The sequence below is a fragment of the Rana temporaria genome, chromosome 8 (assembly GCF_905171775.1).
Source record: "Rana temporaria chromosome 8, aRanTem1.1, whole genome shotgun sequence".
Lineage (NCBI taxonomy): Eukaryota > Metazoa > Chordata > Amphibia > Anura > Ranidae > Rana > Rana temporaria.
The window spans coordinates 73,267,201-73,293,795 of NC_053496.1; the positions used below are offsets into that span (position 1 = coordinate 73,267,201).

Genomic DNA, 26,595 nt, shown 5'->3' on the forward strand with positions numbered 1-26,595 from the left:
CAAGTCTCTGTAGAAAGGTAATGACTAGTTGTAAAGAGAGAGAGAGAGAGACTGTAGTGCTTTGAACTTTGCTTTACCCACCAGCTTGCAATGGAAAAAACAATTAGGAGTGAAATACAGATAAAGGCTCTGGAACCTGTGTCACTGCTGGAATGTAGCTGCTGAAACCTGAGGTGCAAGTGTATGCGGCTAACCCTTTGTGGCCTGCGTTCAACCTGAAAAGAAATGGAAATCAGTTGGGTTTTTCCTTTTGTCAGGGACACTGTGTAATGTATTATAGTCATTTACATGTGTTACTAAAGATCATTTCATATAAACAGTCCATATGGGATACGATTCTTGTTAGGATTGGTAAACTCAAAAGGTATAACATCATAGCTCCCAACTGTCCCTGATTTGGAACAAAGTCCCTCTTTCCCCTCATTTGTCCCTCATTTTGGTCTGATCTATATACAGGGGGTCCCCGGGTTACAAACAAGATAAGGGCTGTAGGTTTGTTCTAAAGTTGAATCTGTTTGTAAGTCGGAACTGGTACACTTTTTAAGTGTAGCTCCAGCCCAAAAAACAATTTTTAAGCTTTTTGGAAAACATAGGGAAGGGTTAACACCCCTGTAGCATTTGTTTTGCTGTCTGTACTCCTGTTCAGAAGATTTCACCTAAGAGCCGGTTCACACTGGGGCGACTCGTCAGGCAGCTGAGTCGCGTCCCATTCAATGCAATGGAACCGTTCTAATAGGAGCGACGCAAGTCGCTTCCGACTCAGAAAAAGGTTCCTGTATGACTTTGGGGGCGGCTCGGGGGGACTTGCATTGACTTCTATACAGAAGTCGTTTTGCAGGTCGCCTCTGAAGTCGTCTTCAGGACAACTTGCGGAGTCGCCCCCGAAGTCGTGCCGTGGCTGTGTGAACCGGCTCTTACTTTCTGTCCCAATGACAATTGGATTTTGAAAATTGTGGGTTGTTGTGGAAACAAGGATTGGTGATAAAGCTTCAGTGGATGTACCTGTTTCCCATAATAACTCTTACGGGAGAGAATTTCCCTTCCTAGGGGTAGATTTCCTCTCACTTCCTGTTGTCTCTCTCCGTTTGTAAGTAGGAGTCGTTTGTAAGTCGGATGTTTGTAACACGGGGACCCCCTGTAGTTATATGTAAAATGCACTTTTTATCTTTCAAAAACTGTTTCCCAGTGCTAAACCTTTCATCCAATTTCTAAATTGCTGCATTTGTAAAATTTAAAAGCCAATAGTAGTGGTAAAAAAAAAGCAATTGTGGATTTAATTAACCTTTTTTTTGGTTAATTCTCCTTTAAGGGGGTGTGGCAGGGGCGTGTCCTATGCCTTCATACATTTGTTAGTGGGTGTCCCTCATTCTCATCTGAAAATGGGAATAAGCATTAAGAGAACATTTGTTGTCTATGTGCCCTTCTGTTAAGTCACCAGCTCAACAGACCTGGTGTAAACGATCTCCAAGGCTTCTATACTCCAAGTGCTAAACCTTTCATCCAATTTCTAAATTGCTGCCTTTGTAAATTTTAAAAGCCAATAGTAGTGGTAAAAAAAGCAATTGTGGATTTAATTAACTTTTTTTTTTTTTGTTAATTCTCCTTTAAGGGGGTGTGGCAGGGGCATGTCCTATGCCTTCATACATTTGTTAGTGGGTGTCCCTCATTCTCATCTCAAAATGTTGGGAGGTATGTAACATATGTGAACTCACTTGCCGGGAAAAAACCATGGTGTGATGAGTATAGGTTGCCATGCATGCTGAAAAATATCTACAAAACTTTCTTAGCATAACAGCGGTGAGCGGAGAATACAGGCCTGGACTGATAATGGCAGCTGTGGCCTTTCCCATAATTACTGGTATGTGCTACTCGTGGTTTGGTATAAGCCTTGCAGTCTGTTCATTCTCAAACACCACTCTAAAATGTAACTCCAAGTTTTTGGTTTCTGCTGTCCAATTTTTGTTTCCCTATATGACTCCATTGCATTGTGTTTCCCTAACTTGCGCTCGGCTTCCATACAATATATGGGGAGCAGTGGTCACTGGGACAGGAAGACACAGTTCTTTCCTTAAGCCTCGTACACAAGACCGAGGAACTCGACGGGCGAAACACATCGTTTTCCTCGTCGAGTTCCTTGTTAGGCTGTCGATGAACTCGACAAGGCAAGTTTCTCCATTCCCGTCGAGGAAAAAGAAGACATGCTCTCTTTTTGGCTCAACAGTTTCCTAGTCGAAAAAATGTACACACGACCGGTTTCCTCAGCAAAATAAAAATCTCAGCAAGTTTCTCCATTCCCGTCGAGGAAAAAGAAGACATGCTCTCTTTTTGGCTCAACAGTTTCCTAGTCGAAAAAATGTACACACGACCGGTTTCCTCAGCAAAATAAAAATCCCAGGAAGTTTCTTGCTGGTTTTTGCAGAGAAACTCGGTCGTGTGTGGGGGGCTTGACTCTACTGGACCTCTTCCTGCCCACATAACGCATATATGCTACGGTAGGGCAGGTGCACCCTATTCCCCAGCTACCGATCATAAGTATCCAGGTGGCTACACTGTACTCCAAGCGCGCAATGATAGCTCCTGGTCTGAGTGCCAGCAGCAAAGGCTCCTGATCATGTAAACTGTGGAAGCCAATCACAGCCACCACGTGATTGGGTGGCCTTCCAGCATTAACACCAACTTAAAAAGCTGCTGGGAGGTGGCAATGAGGGGTTAAAATTTACTTCTTAACTGGACAGATTTCCCATCACTTCTGTCATTTCAGAAAGCGAGTATACATCTCCCCAATAGTGAAACAAACAGCAATAATAACTTGACAGACGATCTAACCCTATATGTTCTATTAAGAAACATTTTTGACCGGATGAGATGTTAAAATTGGCTATAGATTGCTAATAGTCTGCATCTGGTTGATAATATGCTAAAGAAATGATTGAGATGCTAATATAGAAATATTGTTTGTTGTACGTTAAAATATTTTTTTTTTTTACTATGTGGGTTGGTTTATATGCTGGCTGATTTAGTCTGGCACTGGGAGAGATATACCTGCTAAACATGGGTGTATTTTTCATTATACCTTTTGAACGGTGAGATTTTATATAGTTGACCAAAGGGTTCGTGCTCACCAACCCATGTGCTAAAACGCATGCATGCTGGTGTATGTAGTACTGGGTCTGTAAGAGATGGTGCAATGAATTGTTAAAACACATCACACCGTTTACTTTTTTCTTTTCTTTTTTAACTTTATTTAATTGTCACAAAGGTGTCGATTTACTAAAGGCAAATAGGCTGTTCACTTTGCAAGGGAATTTCCTCCATAATTTTGTGTTGGGAAATGTTACTTTACCCAATCGCATACAAGGAAAGTAAAGAAGATGGCATTTTTGCATGCACATGATTGGGTGATGAAAGTCAGCAGAGCTTCACATTATTCACTAAGCTCCGAGGAACATTTTCTTGCAATGTGCAACATTCCTTGCAAAGTGAAAAGTCTATTCGCCTTTAGTAAATCAACCCCAAAATGACACATCGTTTACCACAATGTGGTGACATGAGGGCTGACTTTTACATGGATGTACATATAGGTACTCCCGTGTGAATGAGGTCTAATAGTGCAGCATGTTGAAAAAAAATCTGTACCTTTCAGATGACAAAATTGATTTGCTGCCCACATGCTTTATTAATAACTAAAAAATGTCTGTCCATTTACACATCATCAGTTGCTAATTTGCATACCCCCCCCTTAGGGCTCTTTCACACATGCGGATCGTATGTCCGCTTTTTTATCCATCCGTTTACGGATAAAAAAGGGACATACATTGGTCCCTATGAGATTGCGGGTGTCAGCAGATGAACATCCGATGACACCCGATCTAATCCGGGTCCGCAATCCTCCGATTCTGCAGACAGAGGAAAACCCAATTTTTCCATCCTTCATCGGATCGGGTGAACACGGACATACGGTCTGTGTTCATCTGATCCCCCTATAGGGGAGAGCGGAGATCTGACAGGGCGGTCCCTGCACGGTGTGAGGGGACCGCCCTGTCATCCCCCGGCTCAGTGGGGATCACCGGAGCAAGCAGAGGTTCACGGGGCGGATCATCATGGATCCGTCCCGTGTGAAAGAGCCCTTAGATTGTAAGATCTAATGAGCAGGGCCCTCTGATTCCGACTGTATTGTAATTGTACTGTCCCCCTCTACATTGTAAAGCACTGCGTAAACTGTTGGCGCTATATAAATCCTTTATAATAATAATAATAATAATAATGTGTAGCATCTCTGATTTGTTTTCCTATTGCATCATAACCCACCTAAACACAGCATTAAGAGAACATTTGTTTTCTATGTGCCCTGCGGTTGTCACCAGCTCAACAGACCTGGTGTAAACGATCTCCAAGGCTTCTATACTCCAAGTCAAGTGGTTACATAATAATAATCGCAGCTGGGAAGAGTATTACAACCGTCTGACATTATAAGACATTATAAGAAGCCAGAACAATCAAAGCAAATGTCTACTTTGAAACTGCTGTTAGCAATTTTCTGTACGTGTGCTTAGATCTTGATAAAGATGGTTATTTAGGAAAATCTTAACATGATCTGGCCACATTGAGGTTGTTTTTGAAGCCAGCACAGGAATTGCGGTAAAAACTGGAAAACTAGTTTATAGCCCATAGAGTAATGACTTTTTCTCTCTCCCAGGGTTTTATTGTACATGCTTTGCAGAATTGTATAGCTGACACATACATACATAGAGAAAAAAAATTCTTAGCTGCAGAGCAAAGTGAAAGTTTCCAACCCAGCTGATTTACTAATTCTACTATGGGTCTATCGACAGTTCACGCAAACCATGCAGACATAATGATATTTCATAACCATTGTGATCAAATGAAACCCATGCTTGCAATATAGTCCACTTACATATGACTACTTGCAGTTGATTTAAAATCTAAGAAGCACTGGACTCCCGTCCAACCAACCTAGTGTTGACTTGAAAATGGCCTCAGTCTATGAGTCTCCGCCAAAGCCATGCGCCCTGACATGTTTCGCTTCACTCACCAGAGCTTAATCAAAGGGTACTTGTAGGGTACTTGATACTTGCAGTTGATGTTGTTGTTCTCTGGGCTTATGTTCCTTCAGTTTCAGAAGGATTGTCATGCTCAGAAAAACCAGGCCACCTGACTTAATTCTGTCCTGGGTTTTTATGGCTCACTTCTAAAGTGGTTGTAAATTCGATTATGTATTAAAATAAAAAAGGTATATACTTTCCTGCCATGTGCAGTTCTATTGCACAGAGCCATGAGCTATGGGGGCACATGTGGGAGTGTGCTGTGTACGTCTATAGATACAAACAGCACAGCTCGTCCCCATTCCCCACAGCATGGCTCGGTTCCTGAGGCTTTCAGTAAAGTCTTTGAAAGTGGGATGAAGGGAGAGAAGAGCTGCAGACAGGCACAACGCTGGATTGATGTAGTAATCAGGTGTTTAGGGAAGAGGAGGAACAGCTAGTGGAAGGTGTTTTACCTTAATTCAGAGAATGCATTAAGGTAAAAAAAACTTTTGACTTTAGAAGCAGTTTAAGGGCTAAGTCCGCCTTTTGCCAAAAATAATAAATGCACCTATGTATGCGGGAAAAAGATGTGCCTCAATTTTGTATCAGTTTCAATGATGTCACTAAGACAGCAAGTAAGGCCTCGTACACACGACCGAGGAACTCGTCGGGCGAAACACATCGTTTTCCTCGTCGAGTTCCTTGTTAGGCTTGTCGAGGAACTCGACAAGCTTGCTTTGCGTACACATGGTCAAGACAAAATCTCCTCGTTCTCAAACGCGGTGACGTACAACACATACAATGGCAGGGGAAGTTCGATTCCAGTGGCACAACCCTTTTGCTAATCTCATGTTACTGCGTGTTAAGTAAAAGTTTTGTAAGAGACGATTTGCACTTTTCAGTCTGTTACAGCGTGACAAATGTGCTATCTCCATTACAAACGCTACTTTTACTCCCGTCTCATACTTTATTCTGAGCATGCAAGGGTTTCTTAGCATACACACCATCGATTTTCTCGTCGAAAACCAGCCCGACGAGGAACACGACAAGCAAATTCAAACTCCTGTTGAGGAAAAAGAGAACTTGCTCTCTTTTTTGCCCGTCGAGTTCCTCGACGGTTTCCTCGATGAAAAACGTACACACGACCGGTTTCCTTGGCAAAAAAGCTCTCCCACCAAGTTTCTTGATGGATTCTGCAGAGGAAACCGGTCGTGTGTACGAGGCCTAAGGCCGAGTACTCACCACCAAACATGTCCGTTCGGACAGGATTTGAGCGGACGGTTTTAAAACAAGTTTGCAAATAAATGTCTGCTGAAAAACGGCCCGGCGGGCAAATGTACGGTCAAATTCTGTACGCTCGTAACTACACACGACCAAACATGTCTGCTGAAACTGGTCCGCGGGCCAGTTTCAGCAGACATGTTTGGTCGTGAGTATGGGGCCTAAGGGAAAAATCTCCAGCAGGGACACAGAAAGTTAATGGAGGCGCCAACACTTCCCCATACTACTGACAAAATGTTTGTATTGCTGTTGTATCACTTTGTTGTTTTGCATTTTCCCCTCACTTCCTTTCCCAGTGACAACACTGTCATCGAAAAAGGAAGCAAGGTGAAATCCCTCAAGGAAAAACAATATATTTCTGATTAAAGGTTGTAGCCTAGGTTGGACCTAGTTGTAATATAGAAGAGCAGTCTTTTTATTATTAGAAGATATCTGTTCTTTGTTGCATGGACTTTAATTGAAATGTTTATGTGAGTGGTGTGTAAGTTATGACTTCCTCTTATTGGAAAACAAGATAACATTTACTTTGAAGATTGATTGGTGTCTTGTGTTGAATGACCAGGTTTGCACGGAACCTTCTCTGTTATGGCTGAAACACATGTTATGGATTCATTGCATATTTATGTTGGACCCCTATGCTTTTGTATCCTTAAAATGATATAAATATTATGTGCATTGATATATATTTCTACAGATTCATGCTAACTGGAGAGTAGTTAAGTATAATATTAAACCCTGTTTTATGAACATACCTGGAGCATTGTGAGCAATATAGACAGATATGCCTGGCCTATATCTATTCCTTATGACCTTTTATATTGTATAAGTGCGTCATAAGAGAAGAGTATCTTCCAAATGTTAAAGGTACAATGTCCTATATAAAAGATTAGGTAAATACAGTATATATTACAGCTTGGTACATATTGTATATGAGCTGAGAACTAAGTACAGTAATGCAGATGTTTAAGATGGGAAAACACAAAAGTTCAAAGGGTTTGAATATTGCGCCTAAAGTTTGTTGAGATCCAAGAGGACAAATAGCCTGACAAGTAAATTGGATGGATTTAGAAGATGTAACACATGCATGGTATTTAAACATAATGAAAGTCATAGGAAAATGGAGGAATTTAAAGTGAAAGCAAGCAATATGAAATCAAAGATTTAATTATCTGTAAAACCAAAGAAGTCATCTACGGCATACTGAGCCCTTGTAGAAACGTATATGTCAGACGTACTAAAATTTAGCTGCGGGTTAGGATCAAGAATCACTTAGCAATTTTTTTGTGGGAAGCTTGAAGCATCTACTTTCCAAACATTTTATGACTGTCCATATTAGTAGAATGAAAGGATCCTTATTTTGGGGGATAGCGGTTGGGAGTCCAGACTGAGGAGTTGGCAATTAACAGTACAGTAAAAATGCCAAGCCAAGACTCCAACTGGATTTATGAGCTGGACACATAGACCCGGATTCAGACAGGAGTTACGACGGCGTATCTCCAGATACGCCGTCGTAACTCTGAGTTGCGGGGTCGTATCTATGCGACTGATTCATAGAATCAGTTACGCATAGATTTCCCTAAGATCCGACCGGCGTAAGTCTCTTACACCGTCGTATCTTAGGCTGCATATTTACGCTGGCCGCTAGGTGGCGCTTCCGTAGATTTCCGCAAGGAATATGCAAATTAGGTAGATACGCCGATTCAGAAACGTACGTCCGCCCAGCGCATTTTTTTACGTCGTTTACGTTAGGCTTTTTCCGGCGTAAAGTTACCCCTGCTATATGAGGGGTAGCCTATGTTAAATATAGACTTCGGGCCAGCATCTTATTTTCCGTCGATTACGTAATTTGCGTAAGTCGTTCGCGAATAGGGCTGGGCGTAATTTACGTTCACGTCGAAAGCATTGGCTTTTTGCGGGTTAATTTGGAGTATGCGCACTAGGATACGTTCACAGATGGCGCATGCGCCGTTAGCCAAAAACGTAATTTACGTGGGGTCAGCCATCATTACCATACAACACGCCCACTGCATGGAGAATTTCAATTCTGCGGGCTTATGCCAGACCACATACGTTACGCCGCCTTAACTTAGGGCGCAAGTTCTTTCTGAATACGGAACTTGCGTCCTAATTTACGGCGGCGTAACGTATCTGAGATACGTTACGCCCGCCGATAGATACACTATTGTATCTGAATCCGGGCCAAAAAGTTTAAATATCGATATTATTATTTTTTTTTTTTTGCATTAGAATAGACTTTTCAGGGACCTTGCGGGCCCTGCAGCGCCCGCAAGGTCCCCGCCCAGGATCCGAATCACCTAGCTGGGAATGGAGCCAAAAAGGAGAAGCCATCCCAGTGCCTTTGCTGCCTATAGACTCAATCTTTTGTTTCTGTTGGTAAATGTGACTTTGTGGTAAATTAAGAGATTTGTGGCATAAAATCTGTAAAGCTAAGTATACGGTCGTAGAATTTTGAACGAAAATTCATACGAATATTCTTTCATTCATTCAACCAAACAGGAAAGTTCAAGATATCTTTTTATTTTGATATTCAGTTTTGCAATGAATGAACTTTACCGAATGATAACCACATGCATTGTTAAAAACTCATATGACTCGTACACAGGTTTTCCCCGCAGGAAAAAAAACAATGGGCCAAATCCTCAAAAATCCTGCCTAACTTATTTTTTCCCATTTAAGTTACACTGACTTAAAATTTCTACCTAAGTGCCCGATCCACAAAGCACTTACCTAGAAATTTCAGGCCGTGTAACTTAAATGTCTCCGGCGCAAGGCGGTCCTCTTCTGCAGGGGGCGATGACAATTTAAATGAAGCGCGCTCCCGCGCCGGCCGTACTGCGCATGCTCGTGACGTCATTTTGCCGATGGGCAGCGCGCAAAATTATGTTACGTCAGGCTTTGTGGATTGCGACGGGACAATAAAGTTGCGTCGGGTAAAAAAAAAGTTACGCGCCGGGAAAAAAAATTCAAAATTTAAAAAAAAACGCGGCGATCGAAAAAAAGATCTGTTTTTACAAGGTGTTACTAGTTTACACTTTGTAAAAGCAGAACTAGATTTACGTATGCAAACGTAAACTTACGCAGAAAACACAAAGCTGAAAAGCTTTGTGGATCTTCGTAAGTCCTCATTTGCATACGCAAAGCGGCATTTCGACTCAAAATGCCCCCAGCGGCGGATGCGGTACTGCATCCTAAGATCCGACAGTGTAAGTCTCTTACAGATGTCGGATCTTCTGCCTATCTTTGGAAAACTGCTTCTGAGGATCAGTTCCAAAGATAGGCACAGGGATACGCAGGCTGAACAGCAGTTCCGCCTGCGTATCCCTTTTGAGGATTTGGCCCAATGTTTTTCCCGAAGGGATTCCTCTCAAGCCGGCCTTGCATACACATGTTTAGGCCGAACACCGCCTGTCCAAAGCGCAGTGACGTACACCACGTACGACGGGACTATAAAGGGGAAGTTCCATTTAAATGGCGCCAACCTTGGGGCTGCTGTTGATCCTCATGTTAGTAAAAGTTTGGTAAGAGACAATTTGCGCTTTTCAGTCTTCGTGCTTTTCAGTCTTCGTGCTTTTCAGTCCGTTACAGCGTGATGAATGTGCTATCTCCATTCCGAACGTGTGCTCCCGTCTAATACTTGATTCTGAGCATGCCCGTTTTTTTCCCCTCGGAAAAGCATACACACAACTGGTTTTCCCGACGGGAAAAAGTCAGCCGGGAATTCCGGCGGGAAAAAAGAAAACATGTTCTCTTTTTTTTCCCTGCAGTTTTTCTATCGGGGAAAACTTCGCTGGAGCATACACACGGCCAGGAATCCCTGCCAAAAGCTCTCATGCCAGTTTTCCTGCTGGGAAAACCGGTTGTGTGTACGTGGCATCACAGTCGAAAATTTTTAGTGAATGAAAGTTTTTACATCATTCTTACAACAAAAAATGAGGTACAACATTTTATTAGTGTATACCCAGCTTTAGCCAGTTTACATTAGTGCAGGGCTGTCATGCTTTAGGGCCGGTTCACTCCGAAAATGGCACAGGAATGCACAGTGTGTTCCTTTGCAGTGCACAGGCAGTTCTGTGCTGTGCGATTTCAGCCCAGTCATTTTGAATGGACTGAAATCACACCACACCAAATGTAGCGCATGTACTACTTTTGGAAACTCACTGCAACCAGATTGCATGGTATTTCTGTACCATGAGATCCGGTGCAGGCAAATGCACTGCTATTGCTGTGTCATTAACTTAATGTTGACACCCATTGCAGATTGCAATTGCAGTGTGTTTTGAACATGTGGGAAACACGCACGGAACATGGGTTTCCTGCACTGTGTTCTGGTGTGAACAGACCCTTAAACGCCAAGCATTTTGCTTTATCCACCATTTTAAAATCATGCAAAAACTCTTTCCTATTTACAGAAGTCTCGTACAGGTGAAAGTTCTTGTTTTGTGACCTTCTATACAAGGGACATTTCCAAGGTAATAGTGTAACCAGCAGCTGTCACAGAGAACAGGAAGTTTATCAGCCTGTCTGCAAGGTGTACATGTCTCAAACTAGTCAAATAAGCATTATGTTTGTAGACCTAAGTAAACATTACATTATTGATGTTATTTGAGTTACAGTGCTAATAACTTGGTGGAGTGATGATTCCAATTTCCACAAAAGATTCAAAAATGAGCAACTAACTCAATTTTCTATTTAAGTCTTTCTTTTGTATACAACTTTCTCGTTCTGTTTTATTCATTTTGTTTCTTATTCAAATAACACATGACATATTGGACCTCATGGGGCAGATCCACAAAAGAATTACGCCGGCGTATCTATTGATATGCCGGCGTAATTTTGATTTTCCCGCGTCGTATCTTTGTTTGTATCCACAAAACAAGATACGACGGCATCTCGGGTCGATTCGACAGGTGTACGTCTTAGTACGCCCTCGGATCTAAGATGCAATTTTTCGGCGCCCGCTAGGTGGCATTTCCGTTGAATTCCGCATCGAGTATGCAAATTAGCTAGTTACGGCGATCCATGAACGTACGTCCGGCCGGCGCATTTTTTTACGTCGTTTGCGTTCGGCTTTTTCCGGCGTATAGTTAAAGCTACTGTTATGAGGCGTACTCAATGTTAAGTATGGCCGTCGTTCCCGCCTAGAAATTTTAAATGTTTACGTCGTTTGCGTAAGTCGTTCGCGAATAGGGATTTGCGAAGAATGACGTCACCGTCAGAAGCATTGGCTTGTTCCGGGTTCATTTCGAGCATGCGCACTGGGATACCCCCACGGACAGCGCATGCGCAGTTAAAAAAAAAAACGTTGTTTACGTCGGGTCACGACGTATTTACATAAAAAACGTCCAAAAATGTTAATGCATAATAGCGATAAAAAACAACAACGTTTCGAGGACGCACAGGACCTCTTCGTCAGGCAAAAGATCTTTTGCCTGACGAAGAGGTCCTGTGCAACCTCGAAACGTTGTTGTTTTTGATCGCTAGTATGCATTAACATTTTTGGACGTTTTTTTAAATGATCCTTGGTGTGCTGGCGAATATGTCTACATGATTTGCTTTCCGGTTCCCAGCTGGTAATCGCTTCAGCACCCTCTTTACTTATTGGCCATTTTCCAGGAAGGTGTGCAATTGGAATATTTTTGAGACTGTATTTATATAAAACACGCCCCCATCACAGAGATTTAAATGCCGCGCCATTACGCCGCCAAAGATACACTACGCCGCCGTAACTTACTTCTTTGAGGATTCAAAAAAAAAAGGTAAGTTACGGAGGCGTAGTGTATCTTAGATACGCTACGCCCGGCGCAATAATGCGCCGATGTACGTGGATCGACCCCCATGTGTAAAATATAGAGCAAAGTGAAATGACAATATTGTGTCTGGGTGGTTGCAGACTCCAATGTCATAAGGACAGTTGGAAAAGGCATTTTGGTCCCCCTCGATATGCTGGTGCTGCTAGCTTTTTGTCGTAGCTACCCCCTCTCCATTGAAATAAACATGTATACATGGAGGAGCTGAACTTCTAGCTGTATGGAACTCTCTTCAGTGCACTAAAAATATGTGAGCTTTATGGTTGTAGAATGATGCCGGATTCTAGACATACCTAAAGCATCAGATGGAGTGACTGATATGACCACCACATTTTTATGCAAAAATACAAGTGTGCATCTTATGAGGGCACATGTATATGTGGGGTGCAGATACTCTTGACAAGGGATTATGTTTGAGGAACATTAGTGAGCAAAAAACCTTCATTCTGGAAGTCTGAAACAGTTGGTTGCAGGTGTTAAAAGCAACAAATAAACAACAACAAAAGGTGCTACTACACCAGATTAGTGAAACTCCTCCCGCGCTGTCGGGTGCAGGATGTGCAGTTGCTCAGCTGCCAAAGTGATAAATGGATAAAGGACAATCCGCAAACTCAGTCTGAACAACTGATATTATAATTTGAATCAGAGGTATCTATAAAATGCAAAAATGGTTATCTGAAGGGCTGCATCCTGTATGGTTGACCTATGGTCACTCTTCTTTTGCTGCCCTCAGATCCCTTGCTTCCATATTGAATAGTGTAAACTTGTGATTTTCAGCTGAAAGAATTAGGAATCTTCAAGATTTCCCCGATCTCTCATTAAAATTTTCCAAAAAAAGATTCTCTAATGTAAAAATGTGGCCAGTGGTAGGTAGCAGCTTTGATACACTTAATTTTTTTTGGAATATGTTTTGTCTAAGGAGATCATGAGACGATGTTCAGCACACATATTTGTCTAGCATCTGGTAAGGTAAAAGTCATGCCCCGTACACACGATTGGAAATTCCGACAGCAAAAGTCCGATGTGAGCTTTTGAACGAAAATTCCGACCGTGTGTATGCTCCATCAGACTTTTGCTGTTGGAATTTCCGCCAACAAAAGATTGAGAGCTGGTTTTCAAATTTTCCGTCGGAAAAAAATTCTATCGGAAAATCTGATTGTCTGTAGCCTTTCCGATCCGCAAAATTGCTCGTAAACAATTCGATGCATGCTCGGAAGTTTCGAACTTAATTTTCTCGGCTCGTCGTAGTGTTGTATGTCACCGCGTTCTTGGCGGTCGAAAGTTCAGGGAACTTTTGTGTGACCGTGTGTATGCAAGCCATCCAAGGTTTTTCAGACGGAAAATCAGATCGTGTGTACGCGGCATCAGTTCATAGTGAAGTATGATCTCTTAGCTTATATATTCAAAGGTGTACCTGACCAGCTGGCTAACCCTCAATGGGGAAACCTCAGCCAAAAAAATTCACACTCTAAAGTGCACAGCAATGCAGGCTGCAGTAACAAGCATTGGACATTCTGACAACAAATGGAAATATAGCATGTGTGACATTTTCCCAATGTGCCAAGTTTCAAGAGTGGAAGGAAGAAGCACTTTGCTTGCAATCACTGCAGAATGCATGGAAATCAGACTGGTGTAAATAAAACCCAAATGGACAGTTGAGGTTCTCAGTCGACATTGCTTCCACTATCCATCGGTATAAGGCAGTTCTAGCCAGATTGGGGAAATCTTTTCTACAAGAGTTTTTTCCACAAAAACTGTAATAATCTTATCAACTAGAAAGCTTGTTCTTTTGCAGAATTCATATGCAACAATGTCAGGTAATATCGAAATGATGCTTCTAGGTACAGGAAATGTACATGTGTAACGATACCATCTTTCAACCAGAGATGCAAAAATTGACATGCTTAAAGATGGTTTATCTGACATAAAATGGCTGAAACATTCCAAAATTACTGAAAGATATTTCTGGCGATTGTCATCCTTAAAGGGGTTGTAAAGGTTAATTTTTTATTTTCTAAATAGGTACCTTTAAGCTAGTGCATTGTTGGTTCACTTACCTTTTCCTTCGATTTCCCTTGTAAATGTTTTTTTTTGTCTGAATTTCTCACTTCCTGTTTCTCCTCAGTAAGCTTGCCCCCATCATCTGAGCTGTTCTGGATGGGGGTTAGTCAGCATGTTCACAGCGTCTCCCCGAAGGGATGTAGCCCCAGGGGGAGGGGGGCGAGAATGCTGACTAACCCCCAGCCAGAACCGCACGGATGATGGGGGCAAGCTTACTGAGGAAAACAGGAAGTGAGAAATTCAGACAAAGAAAAAAAACATTTAGAAGGGAAATCGAAGGAAAAGGTAAGTGAACCAACAATGCACTAGCTTAACCACTTGCCCACCAGGTAAATTCTGGCACTTCTCTCCTTCATGTGAAAATCACAATTTTTTTGCTAGAAAATTTATCAGAACCCCCAAACATTATATATTTTTTTTTAGCAGACATCCTAGGGAATAAAATGGCAGTCATTGCAATACTTTTTGTCACACCGTATTTGCGCAGCGGTCTTACAAGCGCACTTTTTTTGGATAAAAATCACTTTTTTGAATTAAAAAATAAGACAACAATACATTTTGCCCAATTTTTTTATATATTGTGAAAGATAATGTTACGCCGAGTAAAATGATACCCAACATGTCACGCTTAAAAATTGCGCCCGCTCGTGGCATGGCGTCAAACTTTTACCCTTAAAAATCTCGATAGGCGACGTTTAAAAAATTCTACAGGTTGCATTTTTTGAGTTGCAGAGTAGGTCTAGGGCTAGAATTATTGCTCTCACTCTAACGATCGCGGCGATACCTCACTTGTGTGGTTTGAATACCGTTTTCATATGCGGGCGCTACTCGCGTATGCGTTTGCTTCTGCGCGCGAGCTCGTCGGGACGGGGCGCTTTAAAAAAATTTTTTTTGGTTTTCTTATTTATTTTTATTTAGTTTTATAATTTTTTACACTGAAAAAATAAAAATAAAAAAAATTGATCACTTTTATTCCTATTACAAGGAATGTAAACATCCCTTGTAATAGAAAAAAGCATGACAGGTCCTCTTAAATATGAGATCTGGGGTCAAAAAGACCTCAGATCTCATAATTAGACTTAAATGCAAAAAAAAAAAAAAAAAAAAAAAAATGTCATTTTTTCAAATGACAAAAAAAAAAATGTCTCTTTAAGAGGCTGGGCGGGACTGACGTTTTGACGTCACTTCCGCCCAGCAGAGCTATGAGGACGGGTGAAGGAGATTTCTCCTTCAGTCCCGTCCCCGCTCAGCTGCCGGACACATCGGATCCCCTCCGCCGCTACCGACGGCTCCGGTAAGCGGCGGAGAGCGCGGGAGAGCGGCGGGAGGGGGGGGGGCCCTCTCCCGCCACCGATAACGGCGATCTCGCGGCGAATCCGCCGCGGAGACCGCCGTTATCGTGTACACCACCGCCCCCTGAAAAGATGAATATCTCGGTTGTGGCAGCAGCTGCTGCCGTTATCGAGATATTCAACTTTAAAAAGGAGGACGTCTTTTTGACATGGGGCGGTGGTCAAGAGGTTAAAGGAACCTATTTAGAAAATAAAAAACAAACCTTTACAACAGGGGTGACCAACCTTTTGAAGAGCAAGGGCCACTTAAGAGACTTGGAAACCGGTCGCGGGCCACAATGAGCGGAGCGGGTTGATGGCAGCCCACTCGGCTCTATAGCTCTATTACTCGCAGGTAATAGAAGTCTATGGCTCAGTGCAGGTAACCCACAGGTGCACTTCTCTGCACCTGTGGATCAGTTTGAAAGCAGCCCAGTAACCACTGCAGAACAGATATGCCCATATATACACACTGTGATTTTAGTAATAAACCTACCTTTAATAACAGTATTCTATTCTATTTTATTCCATCCCAGAGCACGAGGTCCCGGGCCAAATCGGGCCACTGGTTGGGCACCCCTGCTTTACAACCCCTTTAAGCTTTTTTATGAATGATCTATTTGGAGACAAATATTTATTGAAAATTCACCCATTTCTCTGGACTTCTGTCTTATATCTCTGGGTAGTCTATGAACACCTGCATTAAACTTGGATATAGTCAAATAGGGCTATATTTATTAAAACTGGAGTCCAAAATCTGGTGAAACTCTAGATAGAAACCAATCAGCTTCAAGGTCTTTTTTAGTTCGAGCTTAATTGAACAAGCTGAAGTGCTGATTGGCTACTATGCACAGCTGCACCCGATTTTGCACTCTACAGTTTTAGTAAATCAACCCAAAGTCTTTTCCGGTTCTGTACTCATGAATGCCATAAAATGTATGTATTTATTCATATACCACTAACAGCAGTAGCTCATCAGTAGCAGGCTCGGGTTCAAATTGCCAGATGAGCACCTTTTTTCATTTTAAAGCACATTCTTTTATTTGCAGTCACATTTGAAAAAAACCCCACTATATGCTTCCTAGGTGTTATAGGATTTACACAGAAATACCATGAAATAATTTTTAACAAATATTTCTCTCCTTTTAAGTCTCTGAAGAGACGGTGTAATCGATTGTAAGCATTTCTGGATAGTCTCAGAGTGGTTCTGTCTGGGCATTCACTAAGCTAGCTCTCATTAACCACTTGCTTACTGGGCACATATACCCCCCTCCTGCCCAGGTGAAATTTCAGCTTCCGGCACTGCGTCGCTTTAACTGACAATTGCGCGGTCGTGCGACGTGGCTCCTAAACAAAATTGACGCCTTTTTTTCCCCACAAATAGAGCTTTCTTCTGGTGGTATTTGATCGCCTGTGCGGTTTTTATTTTTTGCGCTATAAACAAAAAAGAGCGACAATTTTGAAAAAAAATACAATATTTTTTACTTGTTGCTATAATAAATATGCCAATTTAAAAAAAAAAAAAACATTTTTTCTCAGTTTAGGCCGATACGTATTCTTCTACATATTTTTGGTAAAAAAAAAAAAATCGCAATAAGCGCAAAACTTATAGCGCCTACAAAATAGGGGACAGAATTATTATTTTTTATTATTTTATTTTTTACTAGAAATGGCGGCGATCTGCGATTTTTATTGGGACTGCGACGTTATGGCGGACACATCGGACACTTTTGACACATTTTTGGCGCCATTCACATTTATACTGCGATCAGTGCTATAAATATGCACTAATTACTGTATAAATGTGACTGGCATTGAAGGGGTTAACACTAGGGGGTGAAGAAGGGGTTAAATATGTTCCCTATATAGTGTTCTAACTGTAGGTGGGGGGGTGACTGGGGGGGGGGGGTGACCGATCTATGTCCCTATGTACAAGAGACACAGATCAGTCTCCTTTCCAGAGACAGGACGCTGTCTCTGTGTGAGCCGGCAATGAGAGATGATCTCATATGTTTACATATGAGATCATCTCTCATTGGCTGCACAGATCGCATCGCAAACGGCCACTCTGATTGTCCGTTCGCGGTGATCTGTAATTGGCTGTATCCAAGGGACACAGCCATCACAGAGTTTCCCCGCTGCGCGCTCTGGATTGCGCGCGGGGAACGCCCAAAGGGGCGGACATCAATTGATGTCTAGTTGGATGTTGAGATCCGCGCTGTAGCCGTCATTCGACTATAGCGCGGGTCTCAGGAGGTTAACATATAATGCAGGAAGCCAATTTCTATATGTTTGAGCCTTTGTTAGGACAGACAGTATCAAAGAAACATAACCAGTCCTACAGTGGTTTATGGCATGTTTTATACAGACATACAAAAAAACTGAAAAACAGAAATAGGTTTCCTCTAACACTTGCAATTTTCTGTGATATACTAACAGAGAAAAGCTTATTGATATCTGTGCTCGGGTGCTCGGGAGCTTGGTGTACACATTGTTATCACTGCATGGAAAAAGGCCTGGGGCTGGTACTGTATGTCATTGACGTGTTGTCAGAGACTTCACTGAGAGGAATTCCTCACATCAGCATTTGAATAAACAGTCGGTTCTTTATTTTTTGCAGGTGAGGATGCAATGACCGGCGACACGGACAAGTACCTTGGACCACAAGATCTGAAAGAACTGGGGGATGATTCTTTACCTCAAGAAGGGTATATGGGCTTCAGCATAGGAGCCAGATCAGCCAGGTAGGTCTCTTTTGTTTATAAATGTCATAATCCATATTTTACCATTGTAATACATTTTACCATCTTTTCTTGCTTTTACATTCATGCAAGACTCCAAATTTGAAAATGAAAATATAAGTGTACCTGTGCAAAACTGAATTTTTCTGTTTGATCTGGGCATCTAATGTGTCTATTTATATTTATTTTAAAAAGTGTAATTGTAGTTGGTGTATTGGATTTTGTGTATTCGTTTTTAGTGGTAAACACACATACAATAGTAACCAATTAGATTGTATTTCTGAATGGAGGAAACTAAACTGTGATTAGAAACTGTGTCCTTTTTATTATGTTATCACAATTAAGTCCTAAATGGGTCCATGTAAGCCCAAAATGCTAGCATCTGCTGCAGTGTAGTGAATTATATTCAGGCGGTAAGATGTGTTTATAGTATGACCACTTCAATAGCCCTGGCTACTTTTGCTATATAAACCCATATAAAATATTTATAATAAGATACATACATACAGATGCTTGCAGGCAGTGGTGTGGCTAAAACAGTATGGACCCAGATTCAAATACTGCCCTGCTTTCCCATTTACTGTACCTTTACCAATTTACTGCCCTACAAAATTAAAGTAGTAGAAGCTTTATTAGCGTTGGTTAAAGTTTTTTTTTATAGTTATTTAATTTGTTTTTCAAGAAAATACAGCTTTCAAAAAAGCTTAAGGTACTTCTGGTTGAAAGAGCTGAGTTTCTGAAATATTGATGACACTTAACCATGAAGCCTAGCCAGGCCCGGACTGGGATAAAAAATAGGCCCGGGCATTTTAGACTGAGCAGCCGGGGGGGGGGGGGGGGGGGGGCGCCGCTGGCACTTTGTGGCGGCGGTTAATGATGGGATGTGGGGTTCCAGCACCTTGTACTTCTGGACCCCTTTTCATAACACATCACCCTGCACCTCTGGACCCCTTTAAATTACACAGCACCTTGTACCTCTGGACCCCTTTACATCACACAGCACCCTGGACCCCTTTACATTACATAGCACTGCACCTCTGGACCCTTTTACATTACACAGCACCCTGCACCTCTGGACCCCTTTACATTACATAGCACCGCACCTCTGGACCCCTTTACATTACACAGCGCCCCACAGTTTGTAACACAGACACCCTCTAACAGTTCTGGACCCCCTGCATGTTACACTGGGGGGAGACGTGACATGCGGGCAGTCACCGGTCATATGCCCGGTATGCCCTATGGCCAGTCCGGGCCTGAGCCTAGCCATTTGATCACATGACCAATCACTGTGGAATAACAAACCTGAGTTTTCTAAGTGATAGATCATTATTGTAGGGCTTCTTTTAACTTCTGGGAAATAAATGGAGTAGGCTAGCAGGAGGGCTTTCCATGATGTCTTATTTTTCTATGGGTCGACTTCATGAGGCTTCTTTTTCATGCTTCCAGTTTCGCTTCCTTTACATCCAAGGAGCCTCTGGACAATGGAACAACCTCCTTTGATGTCACTTAGTGAATGTCTATCTGTACTTACAGGCTGTTGGGACAGCTAATGGCAAGGAAGGAGGCATGCAGGGAAATATGTACTATGTATATCTTTGTCTAGCTAGATTTAGGTGAAACTTGGAAGTCTGGCACATTTGCCAGTACAGTATCAGTAGTATTACAGTATGACTATGTCCAGAAATGATAGCGTTCACAAAATGGACCTGTTCACCTCCGTACTGTATTGCTTCATCACCATTTTGAAAGCCATGCAAAGGCCAGTGTCTGGTCAGAACTGAGATTGGCACAGGCTCCCTTTTAAATAAATAGGTAAACTTTTCAATAGTACTGAATCGTTATTATAATACAGGATTTATAAAGCGCCACTAGTTTGCACCACACATTACAAAATAAAGGGAGACAGTATAGTTACAATACTATTCAAGATAGAGGGTTATAAAAGATTACAATTTAAAGGGAGGGGCAAATTATACAAAAGGTAGTACCTGTGAGGAATAAGCTGATGGAGTTGGTAAAGGTTCAGCTTTTAGATAGAGGCAGGATAGGCTTCCTTAAAGAGATGAGTTTTCTAAAGGTGGACAGAGTAGAAGATAACCAGATGTATTGGGGTAGGGAGTTCCAGAAGATGAGGAACGCTCTGGAGAAGTTTTAGAGTTAAAGACCGAAGGAGGTAAAGAGGGGGCTACAAAGCAAGAGGTCTTTGGAAGAGCAGAGGGGATGATATTGGGTGATATTTTGAGACTAGGTTGGCGAATTAGCTTGAGTCAGAGTTATGGATGGCTTTGTATGATGATAGTATTTTGAATTTTGTTTGTTGAGTGAGTGGAAGCTAATGGGGGGATTGGCAAAGACAGGTGGCGGACTGTGAGCAGTGAGCAAGTGGTAAGATGTTTTAATGGCCTGGTACTTGAAAAATGAGTAATCGCGTATTGCGCACACTCTCCTCTTGCCTGTGAAAATCTTTACATTTGGAAGATGAGCAATTGAAACATCTTCAGTGATGTCATGTTATTAGAGTAAACCCACAATCCTAGTGTAATCCTATTTATTATTTACTTAAGAATGCACCATTATGTTCCTATGAAAATGAAGGCAAGGATCAGTTAATGAGCATCACAAACATGAGCCCTAATCTCTTAGCTTCAAAATGACTTCAGTATGGATTGGAGTAGTCATGTGATCTGCAGTTACAGGTTCACCATTAACAAAAGTACTTTAAGCTCATTCCAGCATTATGGTGCTTTCTCTGAATATTCATTGTCTGCAGGTCTAAAATCAATTTTTTTTAGGGACCTTTTAGTCACTTTCAAGTCTGTATGAATAAATGTTCAATCTGTCAATTTACTAGCAACAGTATCATTTTTAAATAACCTCTCCATTTTTACAACTAAAAAGCAACGTCTGAGCTCCACGCAAGTGACTTTGCCTGGGCTGAAATGTTGTCATCTGTCTGCTGCAGGCAGGGGGAGGCATTTCCTCAGTCTCCTTTTCCCTAGCAATCAGGCTGAAACATTTTAACTTAGAATGCCACAGGATAACAGGGTGCAACAGGGAACTTACTGGTGCCAGACATTCATGAACACAGTAACAATAAAACTTCTTTAGCAGTACACACCAAACTGAGCATGTGCAGAGTGACTCCGTAGACTATGTGTTATTAGGAAAAATTTTAGGGAACTGTGGAAGTAAAGTAGGATCAGACTTCGAGAAACCAGAGTCAAGCAGCCTTTTTACAGAATGTGGAGGATTAACCCTTTAGGTTCCACAGTGAGTATACCAAGTGTGATTTTACTGCTGTGGGTTTGGTAATACAGTAAACCCTTGGTTTGCGAGCATAATTCCTTCCAGAAACATGCTTGTAATACAAACCACTTGTATATCAAAGCATTTGTTTTTACAGGGTATAAAAGAGAAGAGAGGCACCTCTAAGTGTAGCAATAAGTTGCTAAATGTTGCACCGTCATTAAATGTAACCATATTGCTACACTTAAGCCTCGCACACACGACCAGGAATCTCGTCAGGAAAAAAATTAGTTTTTTTCTCGATGGGATTCTTGTCAAGCTTGACGAGATTCTTGTCTAGCTTTGCTTGCATACACACTGTCAGTTCAAAATCCTGTCGTTCTAAAACACGGTGACGTACAACACGTACAACGGCAGTATAAAGGGGAAGTTCGATTCCACTGGCGCCACCTTTGGGGCTGTTTTTGCTAATTTCGTGTTACCGCGTGTTAGTTATTGTTTGGTGAGAGACGATTCGCGCTTTTCAGCCTTGTGCTTTTCAGTCCGTTACAGCGTGACGAATGTGTTATCTCCATTACGAATGCTAGTTTTACTAGAAGGAGCGCTCCCGTCTCATACTTGATTCTGAGCATGCATGTTTTTTTAAGCACACGACCGGTTTTCTAGTCGTAAACCAGTCAGGCCTCGTACACATGACCGAGGAACTCGGCGGGCGAAACACATCGTTTTCCTCGTCGAGTTCTTGTTAGGCTTGCCGAGGAACTCGACGAGCCAATTTTCTCCATTCCCGTCAATGAAAAAGAGAACATGCTCTCTTTTTGGCTCGTCGAGTTCCTTTGACAGTTTCCTCGCTGAAAAATGTGCACACTACCGGTTTCCTCGGCAAAAAAAATCTCCCACCAAGTTTCTTGATAGATTCTGCCAAGGAAACCGGTCGTGTGTACGAGGCCTCAGACGAGAATCACGATGAGAAAATTGAGACTCCCTACGAGAAAATAGGGACCAGGTTCTCTTTTTTTCTCATTGAGATTCACGACAGTTTTCTCGACGAGAAACCATACACACGAACGGTTCTCTCTGCAAAAAGCTCTGCCAGCTGTTTTCTTGCTGGTTTCTTGCTGAGAAAAGCGGTCGTGTGTACGAGGCTCCCGAGGCTCCCCTTCTTTCTTATACTCAGTTGTCACATGACGCTACTGTTATATCAAGACATCACTTGTATATCAAGGCCAAATTTATTAAAACATTTTGCTTGTCTTGCAAAACGCTCTCAAACCAAGTTACTCTCAAACCAAGGTTTTACTGTACTTTAAACATTACTTAGCATGCATGCCCTTAACACAAAATAATATATCTGATGCTGGTTCCACTTATATTTTAAAGTGGAAACATACCTGAAAATACTTTGCTGAACCTTTTTTGTGACCATCTCAAAGTGCTACTTAAGTCTAAGCACCACAAGATCTGCTATTACCTCTATGATCCTGAAAAGCATCCTCTGTGCCAGGTTTGAGATTACTTTCACTGTGCTATGGAGACCTTGACTTTCTGGCTTGAAGAATCAGCCACATCTACCCCTGTCCAGTTTTAGAGTGCCTTATTGGCAAATTACCTAATTATTATTATTTTTTATACATTTTTTATTTTCGTTTTTCTTTCACAAAGATATTAATACACCATTCATAAAATAAATCGATACAACAGTTCTGTTATTTTAAGCATAACATATTTTTTAACTTAACCTAATTTAAGTACAGACATTTAATCAAAGAGGAAATATCATTTGGGGTGGGGCAACCCTTTAAAGTTCAGAGACTGAATGCTTGCAGTTTTAGTCATGCGACTGAAAATAACCTGTGTAGGTTGTACCCTTCACCCATGCATAGAAGTGCTCGATGACTAGATCTGCATAAATGAATGCTGCATTCTCAGTACTGAGTCAGACAACTGCCTACACTTGATCGCAGTTTATGAAAGGTTGGCTTGCATTTATTTTTCCATAAAGGCCATATGAAACCCCAGGCACATTTTTAATGTTATTTTTGTGATGACAAATTTGCCTTTTCTGTCAGTACTTCAGAATTTTAAGGCTCAAGCCCCCAAAGGCTCTGATAAATAGCAAAGCACCCCATGCATACATAGGATATGCACAAAAGATTCATATGTAAAACAGAGATTCTTTAAAAAAAAGCACATTTACTCATTTTTCCCTTTTTTCATTTTCTGTGTGTTTAGTTTTTACTATAGAAACCTAGATCCGTACCAACTCGTTTGGCAGGCAGACGAATAGAGCCTTACAGGATAATATAGCTCATGATTTTGCATGGCTCTAGAGGAGCCCAACGCCCATCAATTTATCAGGATATTACACTTTACATGTGGAATTCAGGCCTGTTAAGACTCTGTGGGCTGATATTGCTGTCTGTACTCTCTGGAGTTTTGCGAACACTTACACAGCCTCACATTCTCTGTGAAGCTTATTCAAAGCCTGAAACAAACAAGGCAGTGTGTTTGCAGAGATTAATGTCTGTATTTTGGATTACGGTGCAGTTTGTTTTCTGTCCGGCAAACGTTCAGCTAATAAAACTTTTTAGAGTTATAGCCCCTCAGCAATTTAAAAAAGTGGCCATTTTGTGGAAATGTACCTAATGCTGACTGGTAAAGAACACACCTATGGTAAAAACAGTTCAGTTCCAAGTCTATGGCAGCAATCTATTGCTAATTCCATTTCCTTTTGGTTTTCCATACTGCTGTTTAAATGTATTAACAACTAAAAAATCTAAATGAACCTGTATTACTGTGAGACCAGCCAAAACAACAAAGCTGTTGGTTCAGTAGCCAACCTAAGGTGCCTACATGTGTTCTAGGGGCTAAGCACTCCTTCAAATGTAACGGGCTGCTCAGGCATTGAGCGCTGCTTTGTGGCAACCAGGTGACATTGTCACATGTGCCTCATACCAGGGACTCAGCTGCAGCAGTGTCAAATGTTAATACACGTTTACCGTATATACTCGAGTATAGGCTGAGTTTTTCAGCACTTTTTTTGTGCTGAAAATGCCCCCCTCAGCTTAAACTCGAGTCACCTTTTTGCGCCTGATCTCCCAGACTTTGGGTACCCGGTACCGGCTGGCCTTTGTCCACACATGTATCCCCACTCTTCCTCTACAAGTGTGCAAAGTTTGTTGTCCGATGGACCTACGGCCGGGGAGCACCGATTTTTCAAACCCGGCACCCCTTTCATAGACTTCCAGGTAACAGTAATTTCTCTGGTTACTTTGGAGACCTGGTACCAGCCGGTTGTAGGTCCCTCGGACCAAGAACTTGGCACACATGTAGCCCAATTTCTCCTCTACAAGTGTGAAAAGTTTGTTGCCTGGGGGATCTACGGCTGGGAAACACCGATTTTTCAAAGCCGGCATCCCTTCCCTAGACTTCCATGTTAAACGTCAGTCTAGTCATGGACACATTGAGGTATGGGCATAGTGAGGCATGGGCACAGTGAGGCATGGGCACAGTGAGGCATGGGCACAGTGAGGCATGGACACATTGAGGCATGGACACAGTGAGGCATGCACATGGACACAGTGAGGCAAAGTGAGGCATGCAGATGGACACCCTAGGCTTATACTCGAGTCAATAAGTTTTCCCTTTTTTTGTGGTAAAATTAGGTGCCTCATCTTATTTTCGGGCCGACTTATACTCGAGTATATACGGTACTTTAAATTTCAAAATGACTTCTGTAGCAGTTTTGTATTTACATTTTTTTCTTTTAACCAGAGTTGTTTTAATTGGCCATAGGACATCAAACAGTGATCCCTTGTATTTGTATGATGCAACTTCATTTTATTGATTCTCAGATAGATATGTAGAATGAATTTGGAAGACTTTACGTGCCTTATTTGCTTAGCACATACCAATGGCTCCATTATGTTACAGTAGGTGTACTAATCAATCTTCCAAACTGTGCCAACCAAATGGATCTGCTGTGTTCTGCCTGAAGTACTCATAGATCATTCCCTACTTCTGCCAAAAGCATCAGAATTGGGAGGTGATAATCTTGCTGTGTGGATATATGTATATAATATAAAATAATATTCTTTTGAATTGGAGGCCTTATTTGAATATGTCATGGGTTCTGCAGTTTACAGGTCTGAAAATATTAAAATACATTATCTCACAAAAGTGAGTACACCCCTCACATTTTTGTAAATATTATATTATATTTTTTCTTGTGACAACACTGAATAAATGACACGTTGCTATAATGTAAAGTAGTGAGTGTACAGCTTGTATAACAGTGTAAATTTTCTGTCCTCTCAAAACTCAACACGCAGCCATTAATGTCTAAACTGCTGGCAACAAAAGAAAGTACACCCCTACGTGAAAATGTCAAAATTTTGCCCAATTAGACATTTTCCCTCCCCATTGTCATTTGACTCATTAGTGTTACAAGGTCTCAGGAATGAATGGGGAGCAGGTGTGTAAAAATTGTTGTTATCGTTCTCACTCTCTTACAGTGGGGATCGAAAGTTTGGGCACCCCAGGTAAAAATTTGTATTAATGTGCATAACGAAGCCAAGGATAGATGGAAAAATCTCCAAAAGGCATCAAATTACAGATTAGACATTCTTATAATATGTCAAAAAAAGTTAGATTTTATTTCCATCATTTACACTTTCAAAATGACAGAAAACAAAAAAATGGCGTCTGCAAAAGTTTGGGCACCCTGCAGAGTTAATATCTTGTACTGCCCCCTTTGTCAAGTATCACAGCTTGTAAATGCTTTTTGTAGCCAGCCAAGAGTCTTTCAATTCTTGTTTGAGGTATCTTTGCCCATTCTTCCTTACAAAAGTCTTCCAGTTCTTTGAGATTTCTGTCACGCACTGCTCTTTTAAGTTATATCTATAGATTTTCAATTATGTTGAGGTCAGGAGATTGTGAAGGCCCGGGGGCCAGATGTTGCCCTTTTCTTGCTTTTATCAGGCCCTTGGGGCATAATTTACCAAAGATGGGGCACAATTCCTCCCAATGACACCAACAATTGGGCCCAATGACACCAACG

At 41.7% G+C, this 26,595-nt stretch overlaps 1 protein-coding gene across 28 annotated transcripts in view; it reads left to right on the forward strand.

The window, feature by feature from the left end:
* ANK3 (ankyrin 3) overlaps nt 1–26,595 on the forward strand; it is a 391,181-nt gene that overhangs the window by 257,906 nt on the left and 106,680 nt on the right. For all 28 annotated transcript variants that reach the window (XM_040362029.1, XM_040362006.1, XM_040362007.1 and 25 more), the window contains one exon: nt 18,167–18,290. In XM_040362029.1, the coding sequence (XP_040217963.1) occupies nt 18,167–18,290 (124 nt within the window). The remainder of the gene's footprint in view (nt 1–18,166; nt 18,291–26,595) is intronic.